This window comes from Clinocottus analis, unplaced genomic scaffold (genome assembly GCF_023055335.1).
Source record: "Clinocottus analis isolate CAN_PGR_092001 unplaced genomic scaffold, fCliAna1.0.p SCAF_17, whole genome shotgun sequence".
Lineage (NCBI taxonomy): Eukaryota > Metazoa > Chordata > Actinopteri > Perciformes > Cottidae > Clinocottus > Clinocottus analis.
Window position 1 is genome coordinate 12,433,411 of NW_027175898.1, and position 21,452 is coordinate 12,454,862.

The following is a 21,452-nucleotide window of genomic DNA, read 5'->3' on the forward strand; positions in this document are numbered from 1 at the left end:
TAGCAAATACCTGTTTGCAGCTTACATGAATATTGGCTCATAAGATGTGGTTATATCAACGCAACGACCACATGAAAAGATTGAAGTCTTCGTGATTGGCCCCTTCTTCCAAAAGTGACTTTGAGTGAGTAGACAGTGAGGGTTCAGTGTCACCGGCAGCTGGACACATGGCTGTGGCAGGTCACGGGACGCCCTCCTGCTCTTGGCCTCCGGTTTCTTTCCACAAGCTAAGAGGGAGTACGACCCCGAGGCTTGGGTGGAACTTCAGTGCGGTTGATATTAAAGGCCGTAGAGGATTTAATGAAAGGCTTTTTGTTTTCAAACATTGTAGCTGCTTTGTTTTTCAACAGCTGCGTGGTACTGGACCCTGGTTTCTGGCTACCGAGTCGGATATAATTAGGAGTAAAAAATGAGTTAAATATTTCTGTTTATATAACTCCCTTTTCCCCTTCTCACGATATTTTGACAGCAAGTGCCAACGCGCTCTCTCTTTCCCCCTCTCTCTCTCTCTCCACCTCTCTCTCTCTCTCTCTCTCTCTCTCTCTCTCTCTCTCTCTCTCTCTCTCTCTCTCTCTTTCTCTCTCTCTCTCTTCAAGCGAAAACAATATTCCTCTGAATATTTTCAATTACCAGTGTGATACCAGCATTGCCGATATTTGTCTCAATGTTTAGCAAATCACATGTTGTTGTTGCAATACAGTGATGCTACACATATGTTAAAGGTTATTTAGACAAACATTCACCATTAGTTTGCAGAGGCAATTTATATTCAACTGTAAAATATCCAGCATTGATTCCCGCTCAGCGAAAAAAGACACACCTGTCGACTGTTTAGTGAAAATATAGCATTAGGCAGTTAAAGAGCCAGACATGTTGCCTCAAGATCGGGGAGAATATTCGGCTCCTCGCTAACAAGAAGGAACAAGCTGCGTTGAGTTTGAATCAGGGATGTACCGTTGCTCTGTGCCTTTTTGGTACGAGTAACACGAGCAGCTTTTTGCTCACAAATTTGCCAACAGTTTCTGCAGCCCCCAAAGTGGCTGCAAAAAAAAACAAAACAGTTGATGGAGGTTTCATAACCAAATTCATGGGCTCCTTGTGTGTCTATATAAGCAGAAGCCATGCTGGAAACAAGGGAGTACGGCTTTAAGAGGGGACGGTAGGACAGCCTTGACATGATACTTCACCTTTGTCAGATGAGACGCCTATAGGCACTGAGCTGAAGCTTTACTGCAAACAGGTTCCACACTGACACGAACCGCTGAGAGAAGTGAACCAACTAGAGGAACCAACTAGAGTACAATTTAAATGTGAAAAGCAAGAAAAATATTTGAGTTTGAAACTAGTTGTCCAACGCAATAAAGTAAGGATGTTACATAACCTGGGCACAGCCGCTTTGATTCTTTAAAGATATTGTTTTTTAGCATACAAATTTTAAGTTCACATTTCCAGATTTTCTTTTCCTCCCATTTCGAGTATTTCTTTCCCGCAGTAGTTCCACTCTATCGAGCTTAATTTGATACCATACTGGAAGCACCTCGGGTGCATCCAGCAGACACCATGTTAATGAGATTGGATTTTTCTGGCTTCAGAAAACAACAAAGGTAGAAACAAGTGTAAATTCAACCTTTTTTTAAGGCTTCGGAACGGCCCTTCGAGCTCCCCGACAGGCAGCGTCTTTTTTTTCTCCAGGTCGCCAACTCAATCGCTCATATTGACATTTTCCCAAGACGCGTGTTGTTATGCAGCTGTGCCGTTCGGCGTTTAACTAGAGAGCGCCCATCGTGACACCTGGGCTGCAGGTTTTCGTGGCTGGTGAGAACACTGGAATTATCCTCCGGGTACAATGCAGCCTGGTTCACTGAGTGACGCATTTGCCCTCACCGTGCGTAACAGTTTTTATGCAAAGCAGAGCCACTGGCCATACCACACACAGTGATGTTATATATGCTGGCTTATGCAAATGAGAGACCTTTCACAGAGCATTTACATCAGGGTGGGAAATTAACTTTTTGATCCAGTGGCCTCTGTGTTTGCTATATTTATAAATCCAACCTGCTTATTATTGCATTACAAAAGAGAACCTATAAACCAAGTCAATCAAATAAATGAAAAGTTTCATGCAATTTTCTTAAGCCATGTTATAAACAAATCATCCAACAAAGGGTGAGTCTTGTTTTTGCAAAACAAGTCGACTAAACTACGTACTCAAGTAGTTTCCAAGGGATTACGGTCTTCAATGTGTGTTTAACGTCGTAAATTAAAACAAAAACAATATTTATTTTAACAATAGCAACACGACTACTTGGTTATATTTAGTAAAAATATCACAGTTTGGCTCAAGTATGTTTGTCATGTTAGTTATGGCTTTTGGTTTCACACGGGACACAAACAGCAGTCCACCATTATTTGGTATGTCGAAAACAAATGTAAACCTGGACTAAATATGTTTCCTTCAAAATGTAAATGATGATGCACTTTAGTTGCATGAGAATGTCATTTTTTGTTGATTTTTAGTATTTTTTATTTCAATACAAGTCCAAAAACATGTCAATAATTTGTGATTCAACACACACGTAATATTCTGTGTCGCTTACCAGCTTCATAAGACCAAACCAAATGACAGGACTAGAGCAGCAATTACCTGGTTAAAAGTGAAATGGGCAGTAATTTGCTGTTGCACTGAAAGGCAAATAGATCAATAGTAAAGACACGTGTGCTGGCGAAAAACATCATCGAGCATGACTTTGTTTTTGTGACAAAACATCGTGTGGGGACCAGACATACTCATCGGGGATTCCTCCTGGTGAGAGATCTTGTAGTGTGAAAACCAGAAGACATAAATACTCCCGATTACAAGAAAGTTGTGTAGCGTGAACAGCCCAACGATCTGACGGCTTTCAAAGTCTTGTAGTGTGAACTCGGCTTTTTAAACGAGGAGCGACAAGCGAACCATTTATTTTGAGTTGTTGCTATTGTCGGCATATTCGTCATTATTATGTAAATATGATTAGTATTCATGAAAACGGCGGTACATAATGGCACAAATGCAGCAGTTGAATCGCAAAGTGAAGGGATCTCCCGTTTTATTCCAATAATTCCAACATGAAATGTCCAAATGTTCCGCCATCTCGACTGTCATTCCCGAGCCTCCAGGTCTGAAGTGATGTGAACGTTGTTGACATTGCCTCTTTGCTAAGACTATGATCAGAAGACTTTGTTTGGTTTGTTTGGCCCGCGAGTCATCCTGGAGAGCCCGGAAGAACCTGTTCTCCAGGCGGTATGACCGCTCACGTCAAAAAGAATTTGCTCTGAAGGTACATTGCTCGTATGTTACCTGATGGGCCTCGCAGGAATGTAAAGATGCATACCCCATGCAGAAATGAGATGGCACAAAGTGTCTTCTCGTGAGCAGGTTTTTTTTTTTTTGCTTTCCGCGCATTTCGTTTGAGACCAACGGTCAGCATTTACAAAGACTTCAACCGAACCCAGAGTCTCGTGCTCTCGGCAGCGGCTTGTTCTTCTTTTGGCCAGAGATGCAGATACCCGTCAGCATCCGTGCCTGCATTTGGCCACTGGATGCGGACGCGTCGACACAAATCTGATCCCAGTCGCTGTCACTTTGGCTGGGTATGATGGACATGTGCGTGCTCCTTGCCATAATTTATCTTGTGCCACTTTATAAAACGTGTAGGTTTTGCTAAAAAAAAAATCAGCAGTGATTCTGACTGAGATTCGCGCTTGCATTATGCGTTCTTCTTCTGGGCTGTCAGCAAATCTTTACCTTCTTGTTGTTCTCACATCAAGGCCAAGCTATAAGTCCGCTTTAATCAGGGCTGCCAGCAACTGACCAAGATAGTTGGCATTTAATTTGATAGTTGGCAGCGTGGATGCAGTCAGTAGAGAGACAGAGAGGAGGGGGGATGACATGAAACGATGCAGCCATATGCTCCAACAACTAGTCCTCCTGAACGCACCACTTTTTATTTAATGATTTAGCTCTCAATTCAATTGTTTCATTTAATCAACTTAATTGTTTCTAAATGTGTGTCCAAGGCACCCTCGTAGGAGAGAGAGACAGACAGAGAGAGAGCTGTCAGTCTTTGCTTGGGCTTTGAGCTGAATTGGTTTCGGTTGATCTTCAATAAATTATGATCCACAATATTTCGTGGAGGGAGACAAAGCAATGCCGCATGTTCGGGTTCTGCTCTGGCTTCGTCGCCGTCACGTTCTTGGTCTTGACATTGTCCTGACACATCCCGGCATGCGTGTACCGTGCAGAAACATGTGCACGAGAGCACCGAGAGCGATAAGCTCACGTTCACGGAGAAACTACTACTACTTAGTTGTTGTCAGACAAAGCGACGGCGGGCCCGGTGAGCTGGTGCAGCTGGCGAATGGATGACATGTTGCATGTTGGGCTGGCTGCGTTGGGAGGAGGTGTGTCTCGCCCCGCTGCATGCTGGCCTGCCATAGGCTGCCGGCTTGGTGAGCTGGAATTGTGGAGGGAAGAGGTGTGTGTGTGTGTGTGTGTGTGTGTGTGTGTGTGTGTGTGTGTGTGTGTGTGTGCGGGGGGAGGAGAGGAGGAAAGGAGGAAAGGAAACAGAAAGGCACTAGGACCCAGCGGTGAGACAGCAAGTAGGCAGGCAGTGGGGCTGAGTCACTGCATGTGTCTGAGAGGCAGTCAGAAACAGAGCAGAGCAAAGGGAGCAGAGGTGATCTCGCACTCATCAGCACAGGATAACACAACCATGATGGGTTGACTTGGGGGGGAGCAGGCGGTTGGAGAGAGGAAGTGTGCGTTCGCCACCACTTGCTCAGTCATGGAGACCAACAAAGTTCTACATTTTGTGCCTTCGGGTAAGTGGATCCGAGCTGCTGGAGCGTCTCCTCAGCTGTGCACGACACGGCGTTGACTCGGGAGAACCTTGGGGTTCCCTACCTCGTGAAACCTGAGAACCCCCCCGGTGCAAAAACATGTGCAGCCAAACCTCCACTTCCACTCAGAGGGATGGCAGATGTTTGGGTCTGTGCATGTGTCCAACTGTACATACTTGGTGTTTTTCTGTGTGGCAACGTTCAGTCTGACAGAAATCGTGTTGAGTTGTAGAAGCCACGTTCTGCTTCCACAAATGCAGATGTGGGTTTGTGTGTGTGTGTGTGTGTGTTGTGTGTGTGTGTGTGTGTGTGATTGTTCTTTTTGCTGCATTTTTGTATAAGTATGCGTTTGCCGCTTTTTTTTTTTCGTCTCCTCTTTTTTTTTCTTTCTTTTCTCTCTTTGGTTTTTCTCTTCTTGGTGTTCGTGTCTGGTACGCTACACAAGTGGTTCCTGAATCGTATCGCTTCAGTTCAGGAACTGAACCCTTATTTTAAAATGACAGCCAACGAGCCAAAGGCGGTTTACCTGTCGAGCAGAGACGGCCGGAATGCAGCGCTCACAATGCACTTTCTCATGTGCTGCGCTGGAGGGGGGTTTGTGCAAGTGCGCTTGCCAGACTGAGAGGGATGGACTCTGTGTGTGAGTGTGTGTGTGTGCGTGTGTGTGTGTGTGTGTGTGTGTGTGTGTGTGTGTGAGAGACTAGATTAGTGTTGGTGACAGCCACAGGAGAGAAGCGAGTTCTCCCCATCACTGAAAGTCCTCTGAGGGACCGGAGCCCATTTGGAGGTGTGATGCGGCTGCCTCCCCACTTTCATTTTGTCTGGGAAGGCAGAGTGGGATACTGCGTCTGTGTGTGTGTGTGTGTGTGTGTGTGTGTGTGTGTGTGTGATGGGGACATTGTGGGGGATAATGTGAGTGCGGGAATAATATCTGAGTGCGTGTGTGTGCGCACAAGCGTGTTTTTGTTTTTGGTACACAAGGCTTTGCGTATGGGATAATGTGTGGGAACGTATCCCTGCGCTCGTTTTGTGTGCGTCTGTTGTGCTCTTGTGAGAGGTGCGTTTGTGCGTGTGTGTGTGTGTGCGCGCGAGCGTCACGCACCGTGCGCACTAACTACATCTCAGAGTGTGTGTCGGTGTGAGCTGTGGCGCGTCCTCTGAAGAGTAATTTGCATTTGTTTGCTCAGTGCTGATTGGTGGCGGAGAGGGCAGGTTTGATCCTGGCGGACGAACAATTCGGTTCTGTGAGAACATTAAAAGGGTATTCAAAAGGTTTGTCGTCCAATCACAGGAAAGGTTGAGGTTTGAAAAGAGTCAAAATGTCTGATCTAGTGATGTCCTATCAGACGTCTTATCCACCTAATTACAGCTGTTCTTAATTTCTGTCGAATCCTTGGCTTTAAACTCGGCTTGCTAACGATTTGCTGCCCAGCGGAACAAAACCGCCAAACTCTATCTGCAGGAATTTGATTTCGGTTATTGATCACGTCCGGCGACTCGACAATTACCTTGCCAGAGGATTAGATTTCTCTTTCCACACTCCCCGTGCCGTGTGCCATCTGGATTGTCAAATTAAAAGCAGGGCGAGCGTTGGTGCGCAGCACCTTTCCGCATACGTGACGGGGAACGCGTTGTCCATCAGAATGTTCAGCTGGCGCGTCCCGTACAGATCACACAAACATCAGAAAAGATGTTTATTTTTTGTTGTTTTTTTTGTTTTGTTATTGATGGCGTCATCCACGAGCATTAGCGATCCCTTCATTGCAGCAGATTGCGAGTGGTCTCCCACACCGTCGTCATTATCCGGTGGCAACCTGCTGACAGGTGAAGGAGCAGCTGGCGCTGTGGGAGGAGGTCACGGAGACGCGGGACCCCCTTTATGGAGCTGTAAATTAACACAGAGCTCCGCCACGCGATCACACATCATAATGATACTGCAGTGAGCTTCCGATGTCGTGCTGACGCGGGTCTTCACGTTCTGGTTTTGTTTGCTCGCTCTCAAAATGGAGCAAAGTAGGCAGCTTGTGACGCCGCCGCAGCGTGGAAAGGCGTTCACAGAATGTTTCAACTTTGACACGACGTCGCTGAGGAACAACAGGTTCCTGTCACGGTTTCTCTCGGATTGTTATTAGTGAGTCGTCACTAAAAACGTAACACGCAAGGCAATGATTTGCTGCATCGTATAATAGAATCGGTGGAAGTGTATTTCGATAATATCGTTGCGCAACAATGCCGTAATCCATGTTGATTTATCCCAATAAAGTGTAGTTGAAAACAAAGAGTTGGCATAGTTTGGGTTGATGTGATGCATAATGAGCTTTGCGCTTTCCTGCCACATCATGATGTATATCAATATCCCAAATTATTGTTAAAATCCCGAGAACGTTTTGAACACCGACGAAATATCCGAAGAGAAATTCTCATCAACTGAAATCATGAAATGAACTATGAAAGAAGTATTGTTCTTCAAATATACAAACGGGCATGTACTTGATATATTAATAAGCTGTAAACCTTGCTAATGTTCAGTCAAAAATGTTAAAAAATTGTAAAAAAAAAATCCCCTTCACAATTTCCCCCAGAGCCCGAGGGAACGAGGGCATTTTGGGCATTTTTTGCTTTAAAAACATGACAAACGATTAAATTGAGTGACAAATTGATCGCCAATTAATTTGATTCAGATCTGTTGAAAATATATATTGAGTTTTATTAAATAACTATAAATCCAGCCACTCGGGCCAAGTCCTACATTTCTGTCTTCATTTCTTCAACACAGCTGATTAAATATCATAATCACAACGTTAAACCAAAGTCTCCCGCCGTGCAGCCGGCAGGGTGTCAATCTTCAGGTGTGACAGGCAGCCTGGTAATCAGTGCCGCCGCCGTGACCCGCCGAGCCGGAGGATATCGGCATGGAGGATACACAGTGGCCGTGTGAATTAGTAGTTCGACCATGTGGAAGTGGAGGTGTGTGAGAGTGAAGACGAATGACGTGTGCCTGTGTGTGCGCGTGTGTTTGTGTGTGTTTGTGTGTGTGCGTGTGTGTGCACGCTGTAGATGTGACAGCGATCTCTGATCAGTATTCACCGCTGGCAACAGATCTCAGAGGCTTCAGCCTCTGAGCACAGCCATCTGGGCAGAGGAGAACACACACACATGTACAAATTATTATACAGTACCACACACACACACACACACACACACACACACACACACACACACACACACACACACACACAAGCACTGAAATATCACAAAAACACGTCCAACCAAGACACATCAAGACAGTCACACACACAAGTGTATTCACACATAAGCATTTTTTTTCTTTTGAAGTAACACACATTCACACACACACACACACACACACACACACACACACACACACACACACACGCATGCACTCCCACACACACACACACCCAGACACACACTCTCTCTGACTGGGTCACAGATATTGTCCGTACAAACACGGAACGTAATTATATACACAATTCATTCTATCTGCATCGTACACACACCGCAATTATGTAGATGTGTCAACATGGACACTCATCATGCACACTTCAAGGAACACGGAATAAAGAAGACCACACATACGTTTCAATTACGACTCAAACACACACACGCACATGCACACATGCTATGTTGTCTTGTTGGCCTTTATGTCTCTGTCTTTCTCCATCTTCTTTGTTTTTTTCTTCTCCTTCACACACACACACACACACACACACACACACACACACACACACACACACACACAGAGCCAGGTTTTTTTGTTTTAATTTCCCATTTGGCCTGCATTGGTCAAAGAGTGATGACAACACTGTTTTAAGCTTCATCATAATCTCCATCTATTTAATCAGCAGAAATGTAGAGCAGCAGTTCAGGGTGATGAATGACAGTTTACAGACGGATTAGTGAGCACTAATGATTATTTACTGTAGAGTGAGTTTCACTGAGTATTGCAGTGATAAGTTATATGTGACATCAATGAAGTAAAAGTATCACTACTACACTATACTGCCAGCAACTGTTGTTCCTAACAAGTATAAATCATCATAGTAACAGTTGATGACCCCCACGTCTATAATGCATTATAAGCTGCTTATAGCATTGTATGATCATAGCTATACGCACAGATACATATTTGTTAAGCTTTATAACAGTAATCATCCTTTCAAAGGATTGAAGTGTATTATGATTTCCGTACTTTTAATATTGAGATTATGCTCACTGTAAGAATGTATTTTTACTTGATCAGAAGTTATTGTAATTTGCATTTTGCAGCGTTTTGTCAGTTCTTGCACATATGTATTGCATACATTCAACGATTTATTTTCTTTACTGTACTTAAAGCAAACAAAGACAACTCAGAATAACCTAAAATAACATGATAATGCAGAATAATCACTGTTATAATGCATTATAATTTGGCTATAAACCAAAAACATTATAATGTATAACAACTTCGGGAATTATAATACAGCATTAAATAAAATGTCAGAGGGTATGTCATTATAAAACTCTTCATAATGAGTTATGTCTCATTATGGTTATGTATGAGTGCTATAACTATACAATGCTATGAGTAAATTATAACACATTAAAACTTTGATTTTAAGTCTTTAAAGAAGTGGATGTCATGGAGCGTTATGATTAAGTGAAAGTTTGATTCATGCTGTGTGTTGTACCACCCTTATTGTCATGTTTCTATCTATAAAGTGTAACATTACATAAAACTGGAGTTTTCTGAAATAGTTTTTTTCCTCCGTAATGCAGCTGTTTGGCATTTTGGAGCAATTTTTGGTGACTGGTTGTCACATGTCCTGTCCTCATCCCTTCTATTAGATGGAGGCGCGCCGCTGCATCCGCCCACTTCCTTCTCTGCATGTCCTTGATGAGAGTTTTTATTTCCCCGTCCGGAAAAAAACACGGTCTTTTCTCTCTCCACTGTTTCCAAACTGTTGATGGAAACCCACGAACGCAACCTTTCATTGTTTTTGCGCGTGATTCACAAACATAGTGATTGTCGAGATGGTTTTGTGTGCATAAATGTCCGCGTCATCTTCCGACTCATTTTTATTTTTCCTGAGCCTCTATTTGAATATAAATTACTCACCCTGTGTTACTTTGAATACTTTTGATTCGTGAAGAAAACGTGTTTTCCTTGACTAAATACCTGGATAATACTGCACGACTTGTGAATAGAGTTCTTAACGTGTTTTCCTTGTGTTTGAAGTATTGAGCATATGACTGGATACCTGGATTATACTGCACAAGTTGTGTGACAGTTCTTTGGAGAGGTGTGATGTAGTTTAGCAGTTGTTAAACATTTATTTCAATTTGACCCAAAATCTCAAAATTGACCAGTACAGTGAAACGATAAGCAAAATAATCAAGTGATTCCTCTTAGAGGACATTAACACATTATAAACTGATGTATTTCCAAATGTAGAGTCCATGTCTGATGGGTTCCTTAAGCAGGAGATCATGTAACACAAGAGCTGCTGTGTTCCCTTCAACATCCAAATCAAATCACCACAAACCTTTGCGGTGAAAAAAAATTGCCAAACATCATCCAGTTTATGAGTTTAATCAGAGCTCAATACTGAAAAGTTTGTGGATTACTAAAACAAATGTGTGTATTTCAGCAGCACATCCCTATTAGCTGTAGAGCTGTATATAAATAACTAGGGCTGTAGTTCTAACACGGTACTTAACGTTTTTTCTTTTGCAACCATTTTAATTCCACATGTCTTTATTGCTTCATAGCAGCTCCAGATGTGGATGTACACAACAAAAGCTTCTACTATTCAGAGGATGAAAATAAAACAGTTTTTCTCTTCTTTTCCAACCTCAGATAAAAGAAAGGGCTTTTACTAATGTGCTGCATCCTTAAAGAACAGCCACTAATTGGCTAAATTGGCCACTAAAGTCAGACTGGATCCAGTCTAATAAAATAATTGGGATGTTCTTTTTTTTTTATTCACGTAATTGGATGTATAGCTTTGTCTTTTTTTTGCTGCAGCAGATTACATGTAGGAGTTTACGAGTATTTAAGCGCTTTCAGCGGGTGAAAGTCGAGGAGGGGAAACTGATGTTCGGTGCCCTTTGGTGAAGCTTTGATCCACTTTCATTTTAATCCCAGGAGAGGTCATTTCTTAAGCTCTCTCACAATACAATAAATGCTTTTAGTTCAGAAATAAAGCAGATTGTCTGCCGGCAGATTTTTTTTACAGATTGAGTCCCAGAAGTAAGATTAACCGTACACAGCATGGACATGCACACAATCTCTTATGCCATGTTCACACAGCGTTTGAACGCGGCATGACACGGCAGGCAAAGCTGAACTTTATGTACTTTTTATACGCGGCAGTGTGTGTAAATGCAGTGTTGGTGGTCCATCCTCGCCATTGGCCATGACGGATTGCTTGGGTTTTCCTGGCATGTCAATGACAGTTTAACCTGATCATGCACACACACACACACACACACACACACACACACACACACACACACACACACACACACACACACACACACACACACACTGCAGATTCAAGCGTACTATACAGGTTACAGCACAGGAATAATCTGCAATGAGCCCAGGCGAGGTTTCAGTTCCTGATTCATTTTGCTTTTGTATGGTCGACCCAAGGCTGCACAGCGTTGCCAGCACAGAACAGTTTGTGCTGTGCATACTTTCTCCTTTTTACTTTAATTTTAAACCAACAAACAGAACACAAAAGAGTGGTAGAAACGCCGCTTTCACTGCCAGCCCCACCTTTTTATATAGTAATTATTCCAAGATGTCTGAAGATGCCCGTGTCGATGAATTCCCAAATCTTCATTGTATAGCTTCCCTTTCCACGGTGCCTGAGCAAGAATACCAACATGCTAAACAGAGTGTGGCAATATGTATAGTATAGCACACACACACACAAACACACACGTCCTATCGTGTATAACCAGCCAAATGAATCAAAATACAGAAACGATTTGCATCAAGTTGCACGATGACACATTGTCTGCTTCCCACTCGGACTGAGGAGATGTGTGTGCGCTGTTGAATGTGTAGTTTGCTTACATGTCACGTACGGTCCCTGTCCAGAAAATGTTTATTTATTTATTTTATTTTCGCAGTCTTCCCTCACTTTGAGGTCCAATGTCCTTTTTCTCCTTGTCGCCCGTCGCGATGGCGTTCATCATCCGTATGTTGTCAGCGCCACAACTGCATGCAAGCGCTTTCAGGGCCGTTGACGGCCGCGTCTGAGGCGCGTTGCCTTCGTACACGTGCACGGTTCACACCGAGTGACGTTCAAGGGCGGAAGGATCTCACCTACGGTGTAAAGAGGAGGCTGAAGGCAAAGGCTCACGCCGACCACGCCGCACCCAGCCGCAGGTGGAGGATTAAACGAGACCACGAGCATGCGAGACTCACTGCAGGAGAACAGCAAGTAGCCAAGGTCGCTCAATTTGAATTCTGTCAGTGTGGCAAGCTAAGCACAGAGACGGCTACTGAACAAGGCAGGGCGCCGCCACTGCTGAGGTTAGTGGTTTGATTCTCACATGTTAAAGACCTAGAAATACGCAGCTGGAATTTGATAACAAAGGCAGTCGTATTTTTTCATTTAATATCATTTGAAAAGTCACATCCTCCGATATATAATAATCTGAATCACTTATTTTCACATAGGGAAGGAGAACGCACACATACAAGGACCTCACGTGAGGGGGAAACACACAGTTATACAGTAGACGAGACTTCATTTTCTCCCCCGCTGCCGCCAATTGATTCAGTTGTAGCTGCGTCTGTGTAGTTCTGTTGGCAGGGGCACCACCACCACCACCACAAATGAAAAGCAGTGAGCTATGCTGTCGGATGGCGGGCGGGCTGGAGCGGCGTACAGTAGAAGGCTGTGTGGCGAACAGCAGACTTGAAAGGGAGATGGTGGCCTGGCTTTAATCGAGCTGGAGGAAGAGGGGAATGTGCAAGCAATTAGCAGGAATCCCCAAGCACTGGCGTTTCTTTTCGGTTCCCCCCTCCTATGAAAATTGAGGCAACCAATTTCTTCAGCGAGCAGTCGGCTTTGTGTGTGTGTGTGTGTGTGTGTGTGTGTCGTGGAACAACACCCTCACTCACTCCCCAGCGTATTCACTGCCTGGCTTTTTCACTATGAACACGCAAACAAGCAGCAGACCGTCCCTACTGCAGCACCTGAGCATAATCCCATACCTGTGTGTGGCTGATGGAGGTTAAGACAACAGGAACAAAAAACAGGTGGAAGAAGAGAGGAGAGAGAACGACAGGGAAATAAAAGGAAAGGGAAATACGTGCGGGGCTCTAAATTGAAGCGTGTTCCTGCGCTAACCTCGGTCAGTCACGACGCCTCGTCTCTCGGCTCTCTGTGACTGCCAACCACTCTCAGGTGAAAGGACCGGAGGATTAGCGCTCAGCTTTTCAGTCCGCAGACCTCACGCCAACAAGAGGCAGATCTGACGTTCGAAAGCTGCGCGGCTGAATTCGTCAAGACAATTAGTCAAAATGAATGGCTTTGTTCTCTGGTTGTGGACATTTCTTTTCTTTTTTGGCCGCAGATACCAATTGCCGATTGTCGATGAGCCGAATTGGCTGATATGAATATATAAATCGTCTTTTTTTTAATATTGGAGCTGGTATAAAAGGTCTAAATGCAATCCTTTTATTTTGTTATTGTCATCTTTAGTGGTGTTTTGCATAAAAACATACAATTCAAAAATGATTAGTAAATAAGCGATTGTGTTTTCATTGATAATTAAAGCTGAATGAGCTGTTTTAATGATATATTATAAGCTGCTTAGAGCTCGCAATAGGCAGTTAAACGGGTCATAATTCCCTCGCTAATATCTATTTGATATGGCATCTCCTTCAAACAACTGTGTTCATTCAACTGTCGCCCAAAAAACTACATTTTACAAGATGACATTTGAACACAACGTTAACGTCATTTTACACCTTCGCCTAATCCAATTTTTTTGTAAATTGAGCATGAACGCACCACGATGTATCACCGATTTATTGTTCTCATTGCGACTAGAAAGTACTAATGCCGATCTCCTGATCGCATATTTTACTGAATTACCGTCAGTAAAACTTTATTTCACACTATTAATTTTAATAGCTCCACAGTTCACATGCGTGCCGACCTGTGGGGGAACTCACAGATCACTGATCGACTACGGCCCGTTAAACCGCCACGAATAATACACCTTGATATCTGAAAGTGTGAGAATGGATATAAACACACACACACACACACACACACACACACATTGCTGTCCAGCATTAGCACAGCCAGCTAGAATCCACCTGCTTGCCAGACAGCTCGGTGGTCGCCAGCCTCGTGGTCACGGCCCTGCTGTGACATCATCAACGTCAGACAGCAGCCTGGGGACACAGCTGTCTGCGGCGGGGCCAACAGCTCTCCGCCTTAATCAAACACCAGGCGCGTTTAAATTGTGTCTTAACGTTCGGGAAAGAAGCTCAACCAGTCTGAGGATGCAGGATACATCTTCAACGTCAGTGCATCAATGGACGAAACAGTCCGTGGTGAAAACCGGCGATCGCAGGAAGTGTCCTGCAGATTCACATTTAATTGTGGGATTTTTTTTTTTGTCATTTTGAGTTTTTAATTAGTCTTTTTTTTTCGCCGCTCACTTGTCACAATGTGCAGTTGCAAATTTCCTGTTAGCGCTGTGGACGTCCCTCACTGAAAACACGGGGAAGAGCTTTGTGCATACGCCGCTCATTATACTCCGCGAATAAGGATTTCTACCAATCTCTCTCAAAACAACTGAAGGACACTGAGTTTTTTCTTTTTCTGCCGATGTGACTCATTCTACTTCAAGGTTTTCTAGATAAAAGCACGCATCAAATAATGCGGCGTTTACCTCGCTCGGCTGGCTGGATGACAGTTCCGGCTTGTTATTATTTGTGGAATTTCTGAAAGACTTAATTGGCGAAACACATTGGTAACCTACAGAAAACAAGGCAAACAATTGTCATAAAAGGTCCTCATTGTTTTGTCCAAACAGTAGTCTAAGAACCAAAGATAGATCAGGTCATTATCACCAAGGGAAATGCAATTAACAAGATGGAAATCGAGAATGTTTGACAATTTTGCGTAACCTTTTTTTTTTTAATGACGATTAATTGATTCTCAAAGTAGTTGATGATTCATTTTCTGGCGATGAACTACTCCGCTCCTCCATTAATAGGTTTTTTGTTGGCTGCTCTGTACTACGGATCAGTTTATCATTCAGAGAATGTCTGACCTTTTAAATGTATTTGGGCTTGGAAAGCGTCTTAGAAATAAGTTTAGGAGACTGTAATTCTTTATGTATTATTGACCACATTAGTTTGTTCACATCAACAGTAAATGTATCACCTCTGGAAAGGTGAGAACGTATCGACTGCCGGTTTCTGAAATAAAAATTGATCGGTCTACATCTCAGTGTGTAGCTGCTGAAGTTCAAGATTCAGTCCGAATTAACAGTCTGAAAAGTTGATTTGCACATAACTTAATTAATCCTAGGTGTGCTATTTGCGATAATAAGCTTTAATATGGTTTATTGTTATAATTTATTAGGTATATTAAAGTGAAAAATACAACTTGATTAAGAACCTGAGTAAGAAAGAACCGACTCACACAAAAACTATTTTCATTTATTTCACCGCGCATACACGGTGCTGTCATTGCGAAAAAAATACCCCAAAAATGAGAACCGAGTAGCTGTGGCGGTTGTGTGCCATGGCCTTGTATTGTGAAAGCCCTAAAAAGTAAGAAAACTGCAGGCCGGCTCTTGACAGGTGGAGCTGACGAGTAACAAGGGATTATTTGCGTCGAATGTGATGAGAGACCAGCAAAGACCTGTCCGGGACCAAAGTGACCGTGACCTTGTGATGCGTTTAAGCCAAATCCTGATTTCTGCACATCTTCTTTCATCATTCAAACCAGATTCGTCTCCAGGCTTCACTTCACAGATGTCGTTTCCTTTCGGCAGCTCGGTGGCTGCAGCGTTGGCCCGGGTGGCGTCCCACCTCAGCAATCAGTCCATCCATTTCTGTCTGCTTATCAGGGACAAGATTAGAGAGGAGTCCCTTCAGCACCGGCTCTACTTAGTGGATCACCAGCAGGCTTTAGGAGGCCGGCGTAATATGGATTTGCCCTCACCTGGTGATGATGGAAAGGATAAGATCTCGTACACTAGCAGTTACAGTTGCACTCCTTCATGAGGAGTCTAGGAGTTTGAGATGGGATAATGATCTGAGATGTTCAGCAAGAAGTTAAGTAGCTATAGTTGGCTCTTTCCTAAGAAATCAAGCAGGAGTATTACCTGCAACTTGAACTTCACAACATTTTTTTTCACCCCTGAAGAGGGGTTTGATGTCAGGCGGCAAAGGCATCTTTTGGTTTTGTTCGTCAGCTCTTTTCCAAATCAAACCTCATGTGATGACAAGATGCCAGACCTCTTTCCAAACAAACAAGTACGTGACTAGCAACAGGTCGAATTTGCAATGAGCCGGAATTAATGAAATACAGAAATCCCATCAGGGAAAATGTTTTCAGCCTGGTTCAGACCGGAGATGACAAAAACGCATTGGCTCCAGTGTGCCCCTGCGCCTCTTGGGAAATACCATGCGAACTGTAAATTGCCATTTACAATGTGGGTGTGATTAGCGTGCCGACTGAAGAGACGAATAAAGGCCAAACGTGGGGCCTGCTGTTTAAAACGTGTGTACGAGCTCTCGCAGCGGAGCATCGGGAGGAATTCCCTCTCCGCCTGGGCTCTCTCAACGACCACAGCTCCAGAGGAGGACGGGTGCCAAGAGAGCCCGTGGCCACAATTAGTCAACAAAAGGCCTGACCTCCTCTTCCTCGGTGCCGGCCGAGCCCTCGTAGATTCCCCAACAAACGCAGTGGGGGCACCTTTTTAATCTCTTGCCCTCTTCACTTCAGACTCTCAGCCTCACCTTGCTCTTAAATTCCAGGGTTTGTCCCCTCCTGGGGGGGGGGACTGACATCTGTTTTTGCATGTACCTGCAGCGCGCTACCCTGCAATGGATCATCCCGCTCAGGGGAGGGAGGTTGGCTCGGCTTCAGCACGGCTGGTTTATGTACACACCAAAGGTCGTATAAGTTGACTTCCTGTTGTCTTGGAGCATTTAAATACACATCAAAACACACTTTTCTTGACGCAATAAGGGCAAAGTCTGTACTGGGTTAGAGTAACGAGTGAGCCTTACCAATAAAGCCATCCGCAACTGCTTGTAGAACGTATAAGGCCGTCCCCTTTCACTTCATTACTGTAAGCCATCAAACAGCAGCAGGAATATTAGATGCATGACATCTGCAGGCTTTACGCTGCGTATTTAAACAAAGGTCAAACAGCGTGCGTCCCTTTGTTGATTCACCCGGATCAAGCAAAGACGGTACACAACCCTCTGTGCTTTAAGCACATACCCTTTCATCAGCATCCGGAGTGCCAACACAAGACTTATTGTGCTCCAAATGATCCATAAGTCTGATTATATTCTATATTTTTATGTCACAGTCCTCGGCTTAAAATAGTTCCCATACAGTTTTTAATCCTTATATTTATATGTCTCCTGAAATGTTAATTCAATGTACAAAGCTTTCTTATGCCTCCGTCCCCGTGACAGACATGTCCGTCCGTCTGTCCCATTCTCATAGATTTGGTCAATGTGGATCAAGAATGAATATGCTAATGATGTCAATTTCACACAAATTCTCCAAAAGAATAAAATAAGGAAGTGATGACATTTTGGACAGACATAAACTGCAACTTGACTGGTCGGCGGAAGCAAACAACCGCAAGGCAAGAGGGTAATTATAAGTTTTTGCTGCTCCCTATTAGTATTTGGTGATATATATTTTTGCACTTTGCTTCTCTCTAAACTTCTAAAGTGCCTGCTGCTTTCAAAGGGGATTAGAGGTGATGGCCTTTATTTAAGCTCAACTTCGCCAGCTGATTCTCTACTTCTACTGAAAATATATTCATCCAGCTTTAGCCGCCTCTAAATTGGGCCACACTGCACCGGGATTGCGCTTGTGGTCACCAAAATTGCGAAAAGTAGTTGCAACCACATGCTTTTGTGCCCCGAGTTGACACTTGTGATTGCAGATTAGACTTTAAAGTATATGCTTATAATCTTTTCCCGGTCCCATTATCTTTTTTTAAGTGAGTGAGGAGCATTTTTAGTCCCTCACGATGAATCCTCGCTTGGCTTTGTCTACTGAAACCGCCAGTAAACAGTTTGGTTCTCGATATGACTGTCACGCCCTCCAAGGTCAGGGTTTCCTGCAGTGTTTAGCTGTGATGCCGTGCTGTGACTTGGGAACAGAGATCATTTTAAATGTTGCCAATACACCTTCAGGACTTGATCTTTGCCTTGGGGCATATACGACTCTAAAGCTGCCTCTGAATGTATGTTTTTTTCTTCTGAAGGACTGTGGGAAAAGACTCTTTCTCTTTTGAGAACACAGGAATCATAAAGGAGACTCAAAGCAGAGGGAAGGGTCAGCTGGTGTTTGATACCGCTGGTGTATTTGCGGGTTGCAGACGCAGAAAATTATGTAATAATGCGGCTGACTTGATGTGTCACTCCTCCAACTGATGCAAAAACCACAACCACAGCTGCCTGCCATCTTTTTAATATATATTTTTTTCTTGCAAATAGCCCGTATTATATGAAGGTTTGGGTTTATCAGAAGGTAAAGAGTTTGTCATGTGGCATGTGCTGACGTGACATCAAGTGATGAACGTTGCCTTGCTTGTGGGTTTGTGACATGTAAGCTTGGCTGTGTTGGGCGATGATAAAGGGACTGATTCTAAGTAACACACACACACACACACACACACACACACACACACACAGCGGAGCGTTGAAAGGGATACGTGTCATACTATATGCAAGTGGACAGCTTCCTCTTTTCTGCAGAAGGTTATCACTTTTTTGCATCGACCGTACTTCTGTAGACGGAACTTTCTCTTCCTGGAAGAGCGGCCTAACAGTCGGTTTGGTGTAACCACTGTTTGCATTTATTTCATCGAGAACATCAACACGGATCCGATAAACGATTTTGAATAATAAATGACTTCCAGGGGCTTTTGATACTCAGCTCAGAAATAAATCAAACGCAGACCAAAAAGAAATGTGCGGGGGAATTTCCTCCATAAAAAAGCCATCTCGTTGTCTTTGTGAGATACTCTGCATGCATGGGTGCATTATGAGAGCGTTTTTGTTCCTGCGCATTCATTCGATTTAGTGAGCGCGATGACAAAAGGTGTTTGAAAAAAGTAATAAAAGTAATAAACTTAATAAACTCTTCGTTGGTGTTCAACTATAACTGTTTCTTGGCAGATACATACGGCGGTTACTGTTTGCATATCATTTATTATTCCTGCAGATTAGAGTACCCGCTGAAAATACTCCAACAAGGAGCAGATCAAAGGTGTCTGTCAATATTTTCTTGGTCACAGATCCGGCGAAATGCTGGATGTAAAAACAGTCATAGAACCGTGGCAGCAGGGGGCGCTAATAGCAACTCTGCAACTGAAAAGCAGTAGCTGTTCCCAGAATACCGTGAGATGACAGACGGTGTACACTTTTTATACCTGCAGAAATAAGACAAAAATAATCAGTGTGTCTGACAAAGCATCCGAGGGCTGAAGGCAGACTGACTCCTGTGCTATTTGCACATATTTAAATCAGGTAATATGCAGACTTTTGGTGCAGAGGTGGCTCCTTTCTATGCTATTGAGCCTCAGCCCAGTTTACAAAGCAGCCACAGGAAATGTATGAGCGTCTTCAGAGACTTGGCGGTGGTGTGTGGTCCCCATATTGAAGCAATAAACAAAATGTATACAAACACAGAGAAAAAACAATCAGCAAAGAAACTAGCTAGCAATAAACATTTGATATGTCATTTTCTGCCAGATGTTTTTGTTGTTTCTCATATTATTAGTATTATTAATAATATATATATATATATATATATATATATATATATATATATATGTGTATATATATATATATATATATGTGTATATATATATATATATATATATATATATATGTGTATATATATATATATATATATATGTGTATATATATATATATATATATATATATATATATATATATATATGTACATATGTATATATATATATATATATATATATATATATATATATATATATATGTACATATGTATATATATATATGTATATGTACGTATGGCACCAGTTTGGAAAGTAAGAAATACAGGCAATTAGTAAATCGCATAATATATAAGTTTCCTCATTTGTTCTTAGTTACCTCTCCCTTTCTCGTCAAACGGAAGACTTTCTGCAAATAGTCATAAAGCAGCTCATTAATTCGAAAGTGAAATGTGGGATTAATAAGAGATTTTGGAATAATCAAAATATTAATCCTCAATTAATAGGTGAAATAAAACATGGATTTGAATGTTAATGGGATTTAACAATCAATAAATGAATCAATGACCTGAACGCAACGGGCTGAAAGAAGAAGGAGCGTTTGCACGACCTTCGAAATTCTCTAAACCCGGAGAACCCCATCTGGTGAGACTGTAAGCACCATCATGGCGTCGGCCGACTTCAGCTGTGTTTTCATGCAGTTGTTGCGGGAGAATAATGTAGACGACAGAGTTTATCCGCAGAAGGGACGACGTTGAAGAACCATACGTGACTTGTGTCGGTTCAGCATGTCATCGCGAGCCTGTGATGTGATGAAACATGTGGCTTGAGCTCAGATCTGATTTCTGTTTCTCAGAATGTGGTGGACTCAGACACACGCACACACAGACATAAATAGCATTGCACTCATACCATGTTTTTTCAGACAATAGTACTTACGTTGAGGTACTATGCCGTGTACCAAGTACCGATTATATCATCATCATTACAGTTCAAACAATCAGTAAAAAAATATATGTATTTCTTTATATTTATATTTTCTGATGATGCTGTTGATAACATTTTCACATTCAACTCTTTAAAATAGGGACGCTTTTATATCAAGAAAAATCAAAAAAAACAACATGGTATATATCCAAAAAAACATGTTAGCTATCAAATTAAACATAAAAATCAGGGCTACAATAATACGTAATCCCCCATGTACAACCTCCTAACACAACTCAACCAATAAATAGGATTAGGGGTTAGCGTTTAGGGTGAGGGCTACTGTTTTCCTGATACAAACATGGAGCCCAGTTTGCAGTAAGAATGTTGATAATTAACCGTTTAACCATCAATACATATTTTGACCGATTATTGCTGTCAGTTGAATCGCTAATGAAGCTGCTTGTGTTCACGCCAATGAACACAATGGTATCAGAGGCAGACGGAATGGAGTAGTTTCATGTCTATATGAGCCAAGCATCAGGCTGATACCCGGTTTCGGTGCATTTCTACACACAAACACACAACTGTCTGTTGTTGCACCTTTGTTTCAATGTCTGCTGACTCTCCTGTCGTCATCC

The 21,452-nt window shown here is 42.8% G+C and overlaps 1 protein-coding gene across 3 annotated transcripts in view; it reads left to right on the top strand.

Moving 5' to 3' along the window:
* Positions 1 to 21,452, top strand: part of slc4a11 (solute carrier family 4 member 11) — a 99,021-nt gene that overhangs the window by 11,065 nt on the left and 66,504 nt on the right. Inside the window, exon 1 of one of the 3 annotated variants that reach the window (XM_068580043.1) lies at positions 4,692 to 4,860. The exons of the other annotated variants lie outside the window; for them this stretch is intronic. Coding sequence (XP_068436144.1) covers positions 4,824 to 4,860 — 37 coding nt within the window. The 5' untranslated portion in view covers positions 4,692 to 4,823. Of the gene's footprint in view, positions 1 to 4,691; positions 4,861 to 21,452 lie in introns of those variants that run through there. 3 annotated transcript variants of the gene reach the window in all.